General features: G+C 41.1%; 1 protein-coding gene across 1 annotated transcript; it reads left to right on the top strand.

Moving 5' to 3' along the window:
• The first annotated feature begins 1417 nt into the window (after positions 1-1417).
• Positions 1418-14481, top strand: reep2 (receptor accessory protein 2). The gene is made up of 8 exons (XM_061725124.1): positions 1418-2125; positions 4512-4584; positions 6643-6719; positions 8921-9041; positions 9158-9271; positions 10529-10709; positions 11766-11932; positions 12517-14481. Exons 1-8 carry the CDS (start codon positions 2094-2096, stop codon positions 12586-12588), a joined length of 837 nt encoding a protein of 278 aa, XP_061581108.1. The 5' UTR covers positions 1418-2093; the 3' UTR covers positions 12589-14481.
• The last annotated feature ends 1694 nt before the right edge of the window (positions 14482-16175 follow it).

Here is a 16175-nt window from a genome sequence, read left to right as displayed (position 1 = left end):
CAGTTTCAGTTTAGGTCAGTTTATTTCGCAAACATGGTCTCAGCAATTCATATTTTTGTTAAAAGTGTGGTTTTCTCTGGTTTCTGCCACCACCACCCTTGGTAAAGGAGTCTGCTGAGCCAAGTGTGGGTTATACCTGTCAAATTTTCCACCGCTGTCCCACAGGCCCAACCGAGGTCCAATATCTTACATTTTAAGACAGATTTGCGAAAAATCTAAAATAACTACCTGTCAACCACTTACAAACTACAATTATGTGCTCAGAATCTGATACGCGTATCTTTGTTGACTGAAATGCTGTGGACATTCCTATGTATGTAATTCCTATAATAGAGCCTAAATGAAAACACAAAAGTGGATTAAAGCATATTTTTTTATTTAAAATATTTTCAGTTTATATACAAATTAATTGTCTTAAAGTGAAACATTTACACTTTCTTTTAAGTTGTCATTTTCAATCATGTTGCTCTCTGGAATTCACTGACTGATGACACACGCGTGTTTCTGTAACTCCTCTTTAAGAAAGTAAATTTGGTTTCCCATTTTTAGAGATATTTACACCAAGTCTTCTTTTTTGGGGCAGAAATACCTTCTCTCTGGTTACATCCATCCATCTCTCTGATTTTTTTTTTTTTAAATGAAACATAGATACAAACAAACAAGGCTCATAAACTTCATATCAGAATTACAAACTTTTGCCTTGGGTTGAGCAACATCAGTATTACAAAATATACACTGATAATCTAATTATCGTAACATAAAATAAAAAAAAAACTCACAAGGGCCATCTCATATCCTTCAAGTAAAGAAAATAGTTTAAGGGCTTTCTTTTCTTTAACAAGACTCAAGAGCTTTAGCTCATTTCTCCAATGGACCAAACACGGTTTGGTCTTAAAATATCTACATTTAGGATATACATTCTCAATGTAACATTGTATTTTTATATTCTTTGTGAAAAATAATAAAAAAGATTTGAAACAGAAAGTCCTAAGGGAGGCACATGCACACAGAAAAAAAAAATAAAAAAAATATCTACATTTGTGAATTAAGAATTCAAAATGGATTTTTTAATCCATCCCTCTGATTTGTTGTTCCGAGTTTGCTCCAGTTGTCGCCACTAACCTCGCGAGAACTTCCACCCAGGTTACAGCAGGTGGCCGTTCTCGCGAGGTTAGTGACAATTCAGCTTTCTGTTTAAAAATTATATTATAAAACTGGACATTTACAGGGAAATACTAATACGGGAGGATGGCAGGAAAGATGGGTCAAATACAGTAGTTTCCCGACCAAAACGGGAGACTTTTACAGCTATGGTGTGAGGCCACACGAGGATAAAAGAGGAGGAAGAACGTGCTGCACGTGTGTGAGGTGTGCTGGCCCTTTAAGGGCTGAGTATACTTCTGCGTCACACACACGCAGAGCACACGGCGCACCCGTGGTGCCGTCACGAATCGTTCAGACTTCTCCGTCTCTCCGTTTGGTCGCGGTGCAGTACCCCCCGCGGCCACTAGTTAGCGATCTTTTTCTGAATGGTTTATCCGACTTTTTCCGGTCACAGTAAATCAAAGAAATAAGGACAACTATTGTGCAAAAAACAAAAACAAAAAAAATCACATATAAACGAAGAAAAAAGCCCTGGAAGTTCACTACTGATTCAAACCGGAAACCGGAAATGCTTCGCTTTCAAACGAACCAATCACAGCCCTCTCGGTCTGCGTGTGGTCTGCGTCTCCTCGACGCGTAGTTACAATTTTCGGGAGGTGCACGTCACTGACGGCGCATGTGACGGCGTGTCCTCTGCGTGTCCAAAAACCACACGCCGTAGACACGGCGTCGTTTTGACGCAGAAGTGTAATTCAGCCTTAAGAGGCTGCAGCGTGCAGCGGTGGAGACAGCAGACTGCAGCAGCTCATCACAGCTGCCCAGCCCAGCTGACCCACACTGACAGCCCAGCTGAGCCGAGCTGCAGCCTCCCGGCGGCCCATACATACACGCTCGAGGGGAATGGGGGGCCACCCAGCCCGCCTCTGGTAGCCACCGAGATTTTACTAGGCAAAAAAACGAGAGAAACCTCGCTGTGGCGGTCCAGCAAGATGGTATCCTGGATCATCTCGAGGATAGTCGTGTGAGTATTGTTGTGTTTTTAAACCTTGCTCCTCCATTCTTCAGCGTCGGACGCTCAAACAGCACTGTCATCGACTCCTGGTTGCATGATGCTATTTGCACTATATATATATATTTATATATATTTGCATATTGTTTCTCATCAATGCAATGATGCAGCATCCGACAGCTGCTCGAATAATCTGCTGCCAGGTACAGGAGCTGGTGTGTAGCAGACTCCATTGTTAATCCACAACCTCGCTGCGTGCAGGCAGACCCGTCTTTAAGCCTCATTTATGCCGTTAAATCGACGCAAAGGCTACTCCGTAGGGTACGCGGCGACGCGCACCCTACGCCGTGAGGCTCTGCGTCGGTGTAACGCGGAACCATAAATCAGGCTTTACAGCACGTTGCAGTGTTGCAGAGCAGCAGCTTAGGCCTCTGCCTCCACCTGTACACAAACACAGCCCCACAGTGTGGATGACTCAACTAAAGCCAGCAGCCTTCCTCCACCCATCCCCTCACGGAGACACGTTCACAATACAGCATCTAAAGTGATAACTAAAAGCTCAGGGTGTTGAGCCATCTCATCAACAGATCAGGGGCGTCAATTGGGTATGGCAAGGTATGGCAGCCGCCACACCTTTGCTTCAAGGGTTAAATGTAAATGTTTGTTTTTCCAAATACATTTATGGAATTACTCTGTCTCTTTGTATTGATTATTCTACATATAGAATAACTACAAATGCAAATCAGAACATGATTTCACTAGTTATTATACACTGCAAAAACTCATCTTAACAAGAATATTTGTCTTATTTCTAGTTAAAATGTCTAATTTTCAGTCAAAAAAAATCTCATTACATTTAAGACAAGACTCAAAAACAACCGTTTTCACCTGTTTCAAGTAGATTTTCACTTAAAATAAGTAGAAAAATCTGCCAATGGAACAAGATTGTTTTGCTTGTAATGAGAAGATAAATCTTGTCCCACTGGCAGATTTTTCTACTTATTTCAAGTGAAAATTTACTTGAAACAGGTGAAAATTGGCAAATTAGTTATTTTTTTCTGGTGATGACTCTTGTTTTAAGTGTAATGAGATTTTTTTGACTAAAAATTAGACATTTTAACTAGAAATAAGACAAATATTCCTGGTAAGATTTTAAGTTTTTGCAGTGAGCGAGACTGCATTTGAAAAAGTTCAAATTTTCTTAACCACACAGATAAGCTCCATAGCAGACTTCTGTGTTAGTATTTGCTGGACGTGTTGATTGATACGCTAGTTAAGTTCTGTGACTCGTAACCTTGCCATACCTTAGCTTCCACTGAATTGACGCCACTGTCTTGTCTATCTTGTCAGCGATGCTGCTAATTTCTGCAGATTTAACCAGCCGACTCTGCTTGTGTGTGTAAGATTGAAACAAATGACTGTCTTAGAAAGGCCCCAGGTCTAGAAATGATCCCTATTAATATTCCTGGATATCAAATGCAGGTGATACCAGTGCAAACTGTTACTCCTTGTTCCTCCTTTGATGGGAGACAGACAGTGTGACTTGTAGTGGATATTCATCACAGTGGCCCTAGCAAATGGTCAATCAACTGTAATATGTAACATGCTTTTTCAATTTAGAGCAGTTTTTTTTGTCTGAAGGAAAGGAGCAGATGAACTAGTGATGTGGCACAATGAGGCACAGGGCGTCTGCCGAGGAAGTCTGCTGGCCTCTAGGTTTCCTTCCAGCCATCTCAGCTCACGGTACAGAGCTTAGCGCTGCACACATGACTGGGCAGTTGAGACTAAACGGGACAGAAGATGTGTCTGAATGCTCAGAGGGTGTAAAAAAAGAAAAAAAGCCAGTAGATCACGATCAGACTCACAATGGCTGGAAACGTAAGTCTCAAAGGCAGAGGCGGTGCGGGCATTCAGGGTTCTAGATTCAGGTCGTACATTGCGAATGCTGGCCAAAACAGTAAACAAAGAGAAATACTGGTGACTTTCTGACTGTATTCTCCCTACTGTCCTTTATTCAGCATCCTGTCACATCAGCACAAATCCCCCCCGTGGCACAGGATGCTACAAACGGCACACTATTAAAAAAAGAAAATTCTCTAACGCATGGTGGCCCACCCCTGGCAGACCTTTCTGTGTGTTTTTCCACTTTATCTTCCTGTCATCTTCCTGACTCCGTGATTTCCATGATCCTATTTGCACTGGTTATCACGCTAGTGTGTTTTGTCAAGATGCTGCCCATCCTTTTATTTTCAGTGGCGTCAGCGATCTGATAAAAACCATGGAGAAACTTTGTCAGTAGTATGACGATGGTGCCGCTTTGACTGCTGTTTTACATTTACACAAGCTAATAACCGACCTGGTTAATCCGCTGTCTTTTCCCTCTGCTTTGTTTTTTTAGCCTTGCCTTTGGGACTCTGTACCCAGCATACTCCTCATACAAAGCTGTCAAAACGAAGAACGTGAAGGAGTATGTAAGTATCACCTCTAGGTTACTGTGTCGCAGCAGTTCACGACCTCTTGTCTGCTTTGCTTTGGTTTGGAGGGTTTGTGCTCCGGGCTGTTGACAGCTAGCTGCAGATGAGCTGAGGTGAAGGGGATGGAGTTGGGTGCAGCAGTTGAAGGAGTTTGAGGGATGAAGTGTTGCATCTCCTCGGTTGACATGTAGTCCCTTTTTGGTGTTGGTGTCAAAAATCCAGGGTTTCCCAACATCCAAAGACCTGAATATTATCACAGTTTTACACTGACTGTTTGCTATTATTTTATATCCTTTTAATATAATCTTCTGTTACTACCATGGTCTTCAAACTTGGAATCATTGGTATAAATAACTTTTTTTTTTTTTCTCTCCCCTCTTAATTTCCTGTGAAATGTTGGTAAATGTTAGCTCTCCAGCATTTTAAATCAGCCTGACCATGCTTTTAATTAGGGATGTACCAACTGATGGGCTGATTTCTTTTGGTCCTGATTGGTATCTGAGTATTTTTGTTGTTCAGTATGTACATCATATGGACAGCCTTGAAATGATGATCTTTTTTTTCCCTTCAGTTAGTAAATCATGATGATGCAGTCACGAGGGAACCTGTTGCTGAGAATTTTCTCCAGCCTGTGAGGATAAACTTGACACGTACAGCAATTACAACCAACACAATTGAGACGACTAACTTAACCAAACATTCAAAATGGCATCACCTGCTGAGCATGTTTAATGTTATAAGGTTAACAAAGCTTAAAAGGCTGTAAACAAAGCATACAGCCTCTGCAGCCTTTAATTGTTTATTTAGTTGACATATGCTCTTGATTATAATAAGAGGGGAAAAATATTCAAATGGCTTCAGAACAGGGTAGAGTCAGGCTGAAGATAAAATTGCAATCGGTGCATCTCTCCTGTCGTGACTGGTGCAGTTTGAGGAAATTATTAAGGAGATGACACTAAAACTCGTGCTACAAGAGAGTTGGCCTGTTTAGTGTAAGTTGGTTGCTTAACTTTGTTAATTGACTTGGGGTGATGCACAATCTAAAAAAAATATTAATTTAAATGGGGGAAGAAGTCATAAAAGTTGTAAACAAATCGATAGACAGAGAGTTGCATTCAAGAACAAACATCCAAGGCATACCGATGGCATGAAATTCTCAAGTCACTTGATTCCTAACATTCTTCCTCGATTAGATATGCCCATCCTTAGAAACTTCAAACCTCCTTTTTGTTGTTTTGAGTCTTGATCCACTTTTTGCTAAAGAAGACTTATCAGTATATAGAGGGAATGGCATTAAATAAAAATAACAGAGCGCTGATCAAGATGGAAATGGCGTTTAAAAATGCAGCACAGTCTTGTTTTGTCTTGAGCTGACGCTCTCTTGACTAATCGGGGTCCCTCCTGCTTACCTCATCGCTGCATCAGAAGAGCGAGGGAGAGGGGAGCCAGGAGGAGGAGCAGCGCTCTGGCCCTCAGCCTTAATTTGCACTGGAGAACAGTCTCCCCTTGGCACGTTTCTATGGCAACCCACCATCTCAATCGCAGCTCAAGCAGACGGCCACAAAAGGAGTGCATAAGGGGAGGAGCAAGCGCGAAGGAGGAGGGGGGGCATGCCATTTTTAGAGCGGATGTTTTCATCCCTCTTAAGCTTCATTTGACACATTTAAGAAGTTTAAAATTCAGTTTCATGTTTCCACCTGTGAATAGCTCACTTTATTTTTTTTCTAAAAAATAAAAAGCTTTCCTTGTACTTTTCATGCCAGTATGTTGTTATTGATCAGGTTTCATCTAAACCTGTGGTGGTTGAGCTTGTCTGCTGTGCTAACTAATTTATAATCTCTTGAGATCAACCTTTCAAAACGTCTGTCATGTTAATGGACTGAAGCGTACAATATGATGCATTTATGTGTTTGTAGGTCGCTTTAGCACCGCTCCTCTTTTGCTCCACGTGTCCCTGCACGTGGGTTTTGATGCAGTGGGTTTTCGTGTCCCATTTATCAGATGTCGTGCTCCTTTTTATTTTTCTCCCCTCTCTCACATTGTGTGTGTCTCCAGGTGAAATGGATGATGTACTGGATAGTATTTGCGTTATTCACTACAGCAGAGACGGCTACAGACCTGCTCCTGTCATGGTGAGTCTGGGGCTGTTGACATTCACAAGTGTGTTCAGTGCTATTTATTAGTTAGTTATTTTTAGGTCCAATATTAATTTAATTTGTTTCTGCATCCAGATACAGATCTTCCCCAGCGTATAGATTATAGACTACTTTCACCTCAAAAAGATGCATTTCTTACATGAAGTAGCTACGTGGCACGCCTCAGAAAACTGGAACTCCCAACCAGCAACAGCGTTGCACGTAGTAACCTGTTATCAGTTTGATTTAAAGTACTTTATTTATGCCTGGAGAGAAATGAATTGTTGCTGTACTTGTGATTTTAGTCTCTTCAAAGGGTCATTGTAGAGGTTTATAGCTGTGGGCTCTTAAAGCTAAGACTACAGATTGCAATAATACAAAAATTACCAGACCAAAAACAAAAAAAAAAAACTAAACAGCTTCAGTTTGTTTAACTGACTGTGAATTTGAGCTTAGCTCTGGGGTTTCACCATTATAAATCATATTCCAGTGCAAAACTCTTCTCGATTCATGTCACCTGAAGTCTCTGTGGCAAATCAAACTCGTTTTTGATCTCTTGGGCCATTTCTGCTCCCTGTAGACGAGCTTTGCACAAGAGGCCACACAGACTTGTCGCCTTGGGAAATGCCTCAAATGAATGTAGCGTCAATTTCATGAGGTTTTCACTTATTCAAATCAGTCCAGGGGTAATCAAGAGATCACCACACGGAGCGCAGAGTTCACACTGAAGAAAACCCAAACTGTTAGAATTTCAACAAACTAATAAATGTATTGCCACATATATAAAATAAATCAAGCTTAAGAGTTTGGTACCTGAAATGCCAAAAAGGTATGTAAAAATGTGGAAAGTATCTCGAAACATTTGTTTTAAGATCTGACTTATTTTTCTATGAACCTCAGGTGGGCTTGAATAAAGATAAAGCCTGGCAAGTCTACGGGGATCTCAATGTGTAGGGGACAGTTAAGTGATAAGTTCTTCATTGATGAGGAGAAAATTCCAACAGTTGGAGAAAAGCTAGTGAAGAGTTTAGGTAGGTGGTACAGTGTGGACCTGAGTGATAAAGGACAGATAGAGCAAGTTCGGCAGGATGTTGCTGAAGGGTTGGATAGAGTAGACTTGTCAGGTCTGAAGTTTAGTGTTTGCAGTTTGGCTTATTCCTTAGGTTGATGTGGACATTTTCAATGAACCAAATTCCAATATCCTCCGTGTAGAGAATAGAAATGGTAGGTAGCCGCTCTTTAAGGAAGTGTTTGGGTGTTCCTAGGTGTCTTTAGTAGTGTAACATTGTACAGGAAAGGAATATTGCAGCTACAAATATGTAGTTTAACGGATGAGTTCAATTGTCCCAATGCCGGGACAGACCTGTCGTCAGCTGGGAATAAGGATGCCATAGTTACGGAGGTGGCTCCAAATCCAGTCAGGGGAAGGAGATGAACCTGAGAGTGGCAGTTCAGGAGCGGTCTGAGATCTATCAGGCTTTTCAGGAGGAAATCCAAGAAGAGGGAATCTAGTTAAGGAGGTGTGGGTGGCCTGTCTGAATCTCTTGGGACCATGCTGGTAAGTTTGTTTGCTTCTGCTGGGTGTAGTGTTGGCACTGTTACTATCCAGGGCATGAACGGAGCCTGGGTCTGTTGATGGTGCTGGTTTGGCTCTGGCAGCCATTTTTATAAGGAAATGAAGGAAGGATGTTGTGGAGTTGTAGGTCAGGTAAAGGAGGCTGTTGTGTTGGTGCGGGGCAGTTAGAGCTGGCATTCGTGATGTGACCCTGGGACGCCAGTGATCACTTTTTAGCCTTCTGGAGGTGTCGTGGGACTAACGAAATGAAAAACTGGTGAAAGAAGGTTCCCACCTGAAGTCCCCTGAGACATGTCAGTTATTGCTGCTCACAGGTTTATAGACAAGTTGTGCCAAGGTCTTTGCTGACTGCTAACCCTTGTTGGACCTTGCGTTTATTTCAACTAAAATCCTCTTAAAAACTACACTTACTCCAACCTGGTAAACTCTGCTTATATAATCTTAAATGTGTCAGTTATTTAATTACACCTCAATTTCAGAAATGGGCATTTGTCTTTTAAGCACTATTAAAACCAACTTGCAGAATTTAGTTTTTTTACCACCTCTTGTGTCCGAAGGCTACTGTGAAACCTCTTCTTTTTCTTCATCTCTCAGTGGTATGACTTTTTCTTTCATTTGCCAGGTTTCCTTTTTATTTTGAGCTGAAGATTGCCTTCGTGATCTGGCTCCTGTCTCCGTACACCAAGGGCTCCAGCGTCCTCTACCGCAAGTTCGTCCACCCAACCCTCTCCAACAAAGAGAAGGTAGGAGACGAGCGGGCCGAAGCCACAGCCTCGTTGATGATGGTCTCTGCTTTAGTCTCGTACTAGCACTGGTGGTCCGTATCGTTGATCTTTCTCCTCATCTCGTCCGTCTGCAGGAGATAGACGAGTATATAGCCCAGGCCAAAGACAGGAGTTATGAGACCATGATGAAGTTTGGAAAACGGGGTCTCAACCTCGCTGCTAATGCTGCCGTCACTGCAGCCACCAAGGTGAGCTTTGTGTTCAGTTTGTTTTCATAAATATGTTGCTCAGATGCCTCTGGCTTACTTGTCCTGATTACATGTCATCAATCCATTATTATGTTAGGTATCAGATGTGTAGCATGAGCAGGCAAGTTAACAAAGTAGTTGAAAAATAAGTTTGTGTGTGCAAATGAAAAAAGAAACAAATATTGTCCTTGAGCTGAAACCTGAAAGTACAAAATGCTGCTCCCGATGCACGGTTGGGTGTGGGACCATTACACTGTCAGTGGAGCCAAATCAATGTCATCTACTGGCAGATGTCTGCAGTGAATTCCATTCAGGTCTTTACCATTACAGCCACTAAAAGGCAAATACTTTCCATGCAATGTCTTCAATAACAGTGATGCATCTTAGATATTGGGTTATCTAGTTTCCATGAGACATAAAAGTTAAAAGGTCAAATGTGTTAGAGGTGCTGACATCTAATGGCCAAATAACCTGCTTCAAAACTATAATAGCTGATAAAAAACAAACCAAAAACTTGATTATGTCCTTTTGTAGTGATGCACCGATTGTTCGGTAACCGAAATTGTTCGGCCGAAAATGGCAAAAAAAACACATTCGGTGGAATAAGTGGGGAAAAAAACTAACAATTAATAACGGCGTTGTAATATAAGGAAATAGACTGGCTGCTCCCGTAACGGTTGCGCACCACAAACATTAATCGTTGGCCAAACAAAAAGTAACCACATAAGAATTTTACCTAACATTCACCAGGAGGTGGAACCAAAACAACATAATGCTGGTAAATTAAAAAATGTTCAGTTTTTTTATGTTCAATAAATATTTTCTACCTTGTAATTTTGTAAAAGATTTTTTTTCTTTGAAAAGCATGCCTAAATCTAATTTATTTGATTTATGCAATGGTGAAAAAATTGGCAAAATAAATTAAGAACTGCGAAGAACCATGTTCGGTATTCGGCCAAGTGTTTATTATTTTCCGTTTTTGGCCACAAATTTTCATTTCGGTACATCACTATCCTTTTGTGTGTTGTGGTTGTGGTGCAGCATCTGGAGGAGTGGGGAGGGGGGCCCACTTCATCTTTGGGTGGAAAGAGCTCTCCCTATTATCAGATGGTTAAATACTAGTGGGAAGTTGTTTATGAATAGTATAGTGACAGATAAATTGTATCAAATTCAACATTATTGAGCAGAGTCTAGATGAAGAACACCAAATATTACAAATGTTTTCCTGTCATCTCCTGTGTTTGCTGTGACGTCCAGGGTCAGGGCGTCTTGTCAGACAAACTGCGGAGTTTCAGCATGCAGGACCTGACTCTCATCACCGCTGACGACGAGCTGGGTCTGCGTTCCTCAGACGTCCGTATGAGACGGGAGCACATGGACGACATGAGCTTGGGCGCCAGCACGCTGCCCCGAACCAAGAGCGCTTCCACACGGCAAAGTAAGGCTGCGCGGCGCGAACGTCCCCATAGCACCCGACCAGCTGCTTCTTACCCACGGGCCTGCCGGCCGGGCCGCCACCATGAGGGCTTCCTTTGTTTGACTTTTAACTGAGTGGGACTCCGAGTGGCGGGGGCCATGGAGTCATGTGATTTAAAACACTTTCAGGATAATGTGGGAACTTTTGCCTGGGAGGGTTGAGGGGGTAGAAGCATGTGACTGAGGCGAGAAAACTCAGAAGGAGGGTCTTTGTGCCTCGTTGCGCTTTCAGCTGCGACTCTGAGGGCTCGTCTGTTCAGATGAATAAACAGTTTATCACGTTAAGGCTGCACAGCTTTTTAAAACTAGAAGCAGCACTGAAGTAAGCGTTCACCTGTGTTATTGCATATTTCTCCTTATTCTAGCTTTTTATCTTCAGTGTTGCGAGACTCACTGACCTTTTCTACAGTCTATTTATAACAAAATGTAGATGAGCAGTAGCAAAGTGGGAAATCTAGTTATATTCCATCTCAAGTATACAGGTGTCTTCTGGTTTCAGCTTGATTTAAGCAGTAAGTGGGGACTTTTTTTAGGTATATTGAGTCTTCTGACTCTGAGCCTAAGTTAATAGCATATCAACTTTTTTTTTTGTTTTTAAAAAGACTGTAAAAGTATACATTTTGAAATCTGGCCACTAGCTCTTGACAAATGCTGTGATTGGACCGAGCAGATGCTGTTTAACTTTCCTTTCAAATACATTGAATGAAGGCAAGTTTATTTGTATGGCACAATTCAACACAAGGTAATTCAAAGTGCTTTACATCAACATTAAAAGCGGCAAGACACAATTAAACGGTAAATAACAAATAAAATGATAAGAGAAGAGGTAAAATAATAAAAAGCACAAGTTGTTAAAAAATAAGTGCAGTAGAGTACAGCAGGTAAGCTTTTAATGAAATAGTTTGGCAGCACGTGGAGGCTGAAATCTGTCGTCTGAGGTCTCGGATCATCTGGTGCTTTAGTGTGAACCGTGAGCTCGTGTCTCTGACTGACTCTCGTACTTTGACCAATCCTGCAGCGCGGTCTTTGGCCACTGCCTCTCTTGCCGACGACGCGTCATCCCAACACAGCTCTGACCAGTCGGACACGAGGACCGAACACTCCGACGACGACGTGGCAGACAAAGCCCCCAAGCGCGCCGCCAGCACCAAGGCCACCAAAAAGCCAGCTGCTGCCAAGACAGAGGTCGGGCTGGTAAACACACAAACATGCTCCATTTTTCACTTTTCTACCTAGTTTATCAACAGTAGTTGATGTTTGACCAAAGTGTAAATAGACAAAAGCATGAATAAACTATCAATAGGTCCTAAAGAAGAGTACAGACGACTAAAGACAAGCCGTTATGGGGGGGGCGGGGTGTAACACTGGAGAAAGATTAAACTGCTGGGAGACTGTCGGTCAAAGTGCAAATTCAGTTTAAAATTCACGGTCAAAGTGCAAATTCAGTTTAAAATTCATGGTACCAATCAAGAATATCATACCTTATTCTTCCCTTGAAGTGATGCAGAGGAACTGTTTTGTTTTTTAAAAGTTTATAGGGTTTGTTTGTCTGTCTGGCACCTGTTAGAAACTAACAAGAGTATTTGTCATTTGTAGATACTTTTCACTGTCCAATATGTTCAATAAAATAGTTCTAGTGCAATGTAAATATTTTTGCTTTCCTTTTTCCTCACACAACTAAGCACCCACTTTTTAAATGCAGGTGATATCAGTAAATCTTGTTTCTTTTAATTTATTCTGTTGATTTTGCTCTTTTCTCTCTGTGCTAGACTCAGACCAAGGCGGTGAAGAAGCCCGTAAAAAAGAAGACGACGACTACTACTGCAGAGACGCCACCATGAGTCCGCAGCCCTGCACTCGCTGCAACTTGAAGTCCCCTCTTCCTGTTTGGTCTCCGCACAAACACATAAACACTATATATAAATGTCTGACACTGAAATTGTGTCATACCTGCTGGATTTTAGGGCGAAGTGCAGATTTAGTTTATTCGCAGTATGTGTCCACCTTTTTATGTCAGCGAGGAAAAGTTGGTTCGCAGTGGCCGGCTCGTCCTCTATTTTTTTTTTGACTCAATCTTTTGAGGTTTCCTGATCTGAGATTCAACTGCCAAGAGTGTTGACTTGATTGATTTTATTTATTTTATTTTTTTTAAGATGTCTTTCTTTGAAGTCCCACACTCATAATCTGGTCAGACATGCTACTTCTGTGAGCCGTAAAGTCAGTAATTCACCTAAGTCTCATTGGCGGTTCTAATTCACGGTGCTGGCTTCATTGTTGCGTCTTTTAAGCATCGCCACCAAAATATTACTTTATTCCCTTTGTCGGCCCTGCATGTGTTCTTGTACCCTCATCTTGACCTGCTCACTGGCGATAGAAATCCTAAGAAAAGCTTCTATTTGGGGCTGAAGCAACCAAAACGCTTACCGGGTGGGAGACACTTTTGTCCTTTTGTACTTTAATTTTAGCATCTAAGATTTTAATTTTTGTTTCTTCCTCCAATTTGAAGAGTTGGGATTTTACCTTTCAGTAAGTGCTGTCTCGGTGAGTGTCGCTCTGCTACTTTCAGGTCTCACGGAGGATAATGTCTTAAAGTGGCTTCAGAGTCACACAGTGTAAGCCAGCACTAAGCCACTCTTCTGCTTAGTTATCCTCCTTTAGACATTCTTCTTTGTATTAAGAATTAATTTATTACACTCCCATTTTAGTGGCATCTTCTGGTGAGGTAATATTAGTATTAAGTATGATCAATATGCTGTCACTAAGTGATATGTCATTTTCCAGCACCTGTGAGGGGACTCATCTGCTCTCCACCGCAACGATAACAGGATTTAGGATGTTGTATTCCTCTGCTTGCGGTAGAGGCAGAGCTAAAGGAAAGCTGAGTGGGCAACAGTAAAACAAATCATCATCAGCTGGCTGTGAGGAGTCACTTTCTGCTCCCAGTTGTAGTTTTAGATGTGGAGGAAGAGTCCAAACAGGGTTTCTTTAGGGATGGCGGGGGTTGCCAGGAGCTGCACGGGGCTTCTCTCTTGTGATCCAATTATAACGGGAGTTTGCAGTGTGACGCTAGTGTGCGCCGGCAGGGGGCGACAAACTCCGCCTTTACAGTTGGCCAAATTTTAAAGGAGAAAAAAGTGGAAAACGCTGTAAATATAAACCCTGACTGTACATATAGGATGAGCTTGCTTGCCTTATTCATTCTGAGTTCAACTCTATTAAGCTTAATTTTTCCCTCTAAAATGCCACATTTGCTTCTCATTTCATTTGTCTTAGTATAGACAAATATGTTCAGAGGCAGAGGAACATGGACTGTATTGATATCACTTATGATGATCATCTGCTTCTTTTTAATTTTCTTTTTAATTTTGTCAAGACGTTTTAATTACCCATAATGTGGCAACGAGATGTTGAACCACTGCTTGAACATTCACAGCCGGCTGATTAGTCTAGAGCCAAACTTTAAAAACCCTCTTTGTTTAAATTTTGCTCTGAAATGTTCCATCATATCAATATATGCATTTTTATCTTGCATCACTTTGGGATATTTATTGCTGATTCTTTCTTTTGTGTTTTAAATCAGTATTGTGTACAGGAGTGTTCATTTGTAAAGCGTTTGTGCCAGTGCTCAAAGCCTTAAATTGAAAAAGGATAACAGTTTGTGTGCTGGCACAACAGTACCTAATAAGGTGATGCATCAGTAAATAAACTGCTTCTAATAAAGGAAATTAAATCTGTCTCAGGCTTTTTAATAAAACCAGGTTAAACTATTTAGCCCTGCACAGGCGCTGTGTTTTTGTTTAGCTGGTATACAGTACAGACCTCTACCCACCTGTCCTCTCATCAAAACACTTTCTGGATACACATTGAAAAAGATCTGATGGCAGACACATTTTGGATTTAAAAAAAAAAAAGGTACAAAATGCTATTCATGTTCTTTTCTCTGCATAACATGCATGCAACAGAACATATAAAGACAGGTCGTAATGAAGACATTTAATGTCCAGGGACAACTGTAATCCCATGTAAGGTGGGTTTTGTGGTTGTGTATGTGAAGTGTGGAAAAGGTGAATATATACCCTTAGAAAAAGAACTGTGTCACACTTGTGGACAAGTGCAGTATGTCGTCACGTAGGTTCACATCTAACATCACGGACACGAGTGTCATCTTTAACTGAGTCTTTATTTCGAGATTTAACGTTAAGGTCAACTTTATTAGCCGTCAGGGAGTTGAACATGAACGTTACCCCAGGATATTCAACGACTGCATTATTTGTAAAAGTGCTGTTCCAGACGTGCTGTTTCCAACCAACTGAACGCATCTTCACGTCATCTCATCTCCTATAAGGATCAAACCTCATCCTTTGTCGGCAATGAAGATGAAGACGGGCCGTTAATCTTTTTTAACTGAAAATGTGCAACTGTCTCCCGGCCTCTTCTGCACCAGGAAGTTGGTGACCATCAAGTGGGGTAAGTGCGCGGCGTTCATTTCTCTGACTGTGTATACAGCAGTCAGTGGAAGTATGGCATCATGCGAGTCTCAGTTTAACAAAGCCATCTGATGAATTCTTGTTAGAATGATTTAAAGTGGTTTTGTAATATCACTTTTTGATGACACAATGGAATAGTTATAAAGTTGTGCTTAACCGGCTCAGCCTAAATAAGAAAATAAATATACTGCATAAAAGAAGAGAATTTAAGCCAACAGGTATTGATAAAGCAAATCTGTTATTTGTTTAGAAAGCAAAAGTGGCCTATCCAATCAATACAAATGCATGTTTGGTTGGTAAACATGAGACTTTAGAGGATTCAAAAACCTGTGAAAGATAAGTAACTCGCATCTACAAATTGTTTAGCAAAATAAAATTGATTTATTTAAAATGTATAAAACAGCTAATGGCAAATGTAGAAAAGAAAATCATACTTTTAATTTCTGAACACACCCCTGCAGTTTTAAGTAAAAGGATTTTGTCTGCTTTACACCAAATCAGGATTTTAAGAACAAAATAGCAAAAGATAAAAGGAAAGCCGCTTTTTACTATAATTGTTTTCACCTTCCCAAAGAAAGGTAAGCAGGGAAACGGAGGAAAGTTCAAGCTTCAGTATGGACTCTTGATTTTGATTTTGCAAGTCGCAAATAAAGTTAATGAAGAACTGAAAAGATTAAGCCCAATTTTTATGTTGAGATAACGTTTGGGAGCCCGATAGATCAGACCCACATCGAGAAAAATTTACCTGCCAAGGAAATTTAAATGTAGTCACTTTAAATTAAGATTCCTAGGCTAAAAAATTCAGTTGAATCAGATTAAATCCAGTGGCGGCGCTAACCTCCTTGTCCACTAGAGGGAGCCACACCGTCGCAGAACAGTTACAGGTTCAAAGAACCGTAAAGGCTCGATTATAAAGTAATTAGTTTTATTTCTTTTTTCAA

This window comes from Cololabis saira, chromosome 7 (genome assembly GCF_033807715.1).
Source record: "Cololabis saira isolate AMF1-May2022 chromosome 7, fColSai1.1, whole genome shotgun sequence".
In the NCBI taxonomy this organism is placed as follows: Eukaryota; Metazoa; Chordata; class Actinopteri; order Beloniformes; family Belonidae; genus Cololabis; species Cololabis saira.
Note: the sequence above shows the minus strand (reverse complement) of the source record. Positions and strands in the feature narration are given on the sequence as shown.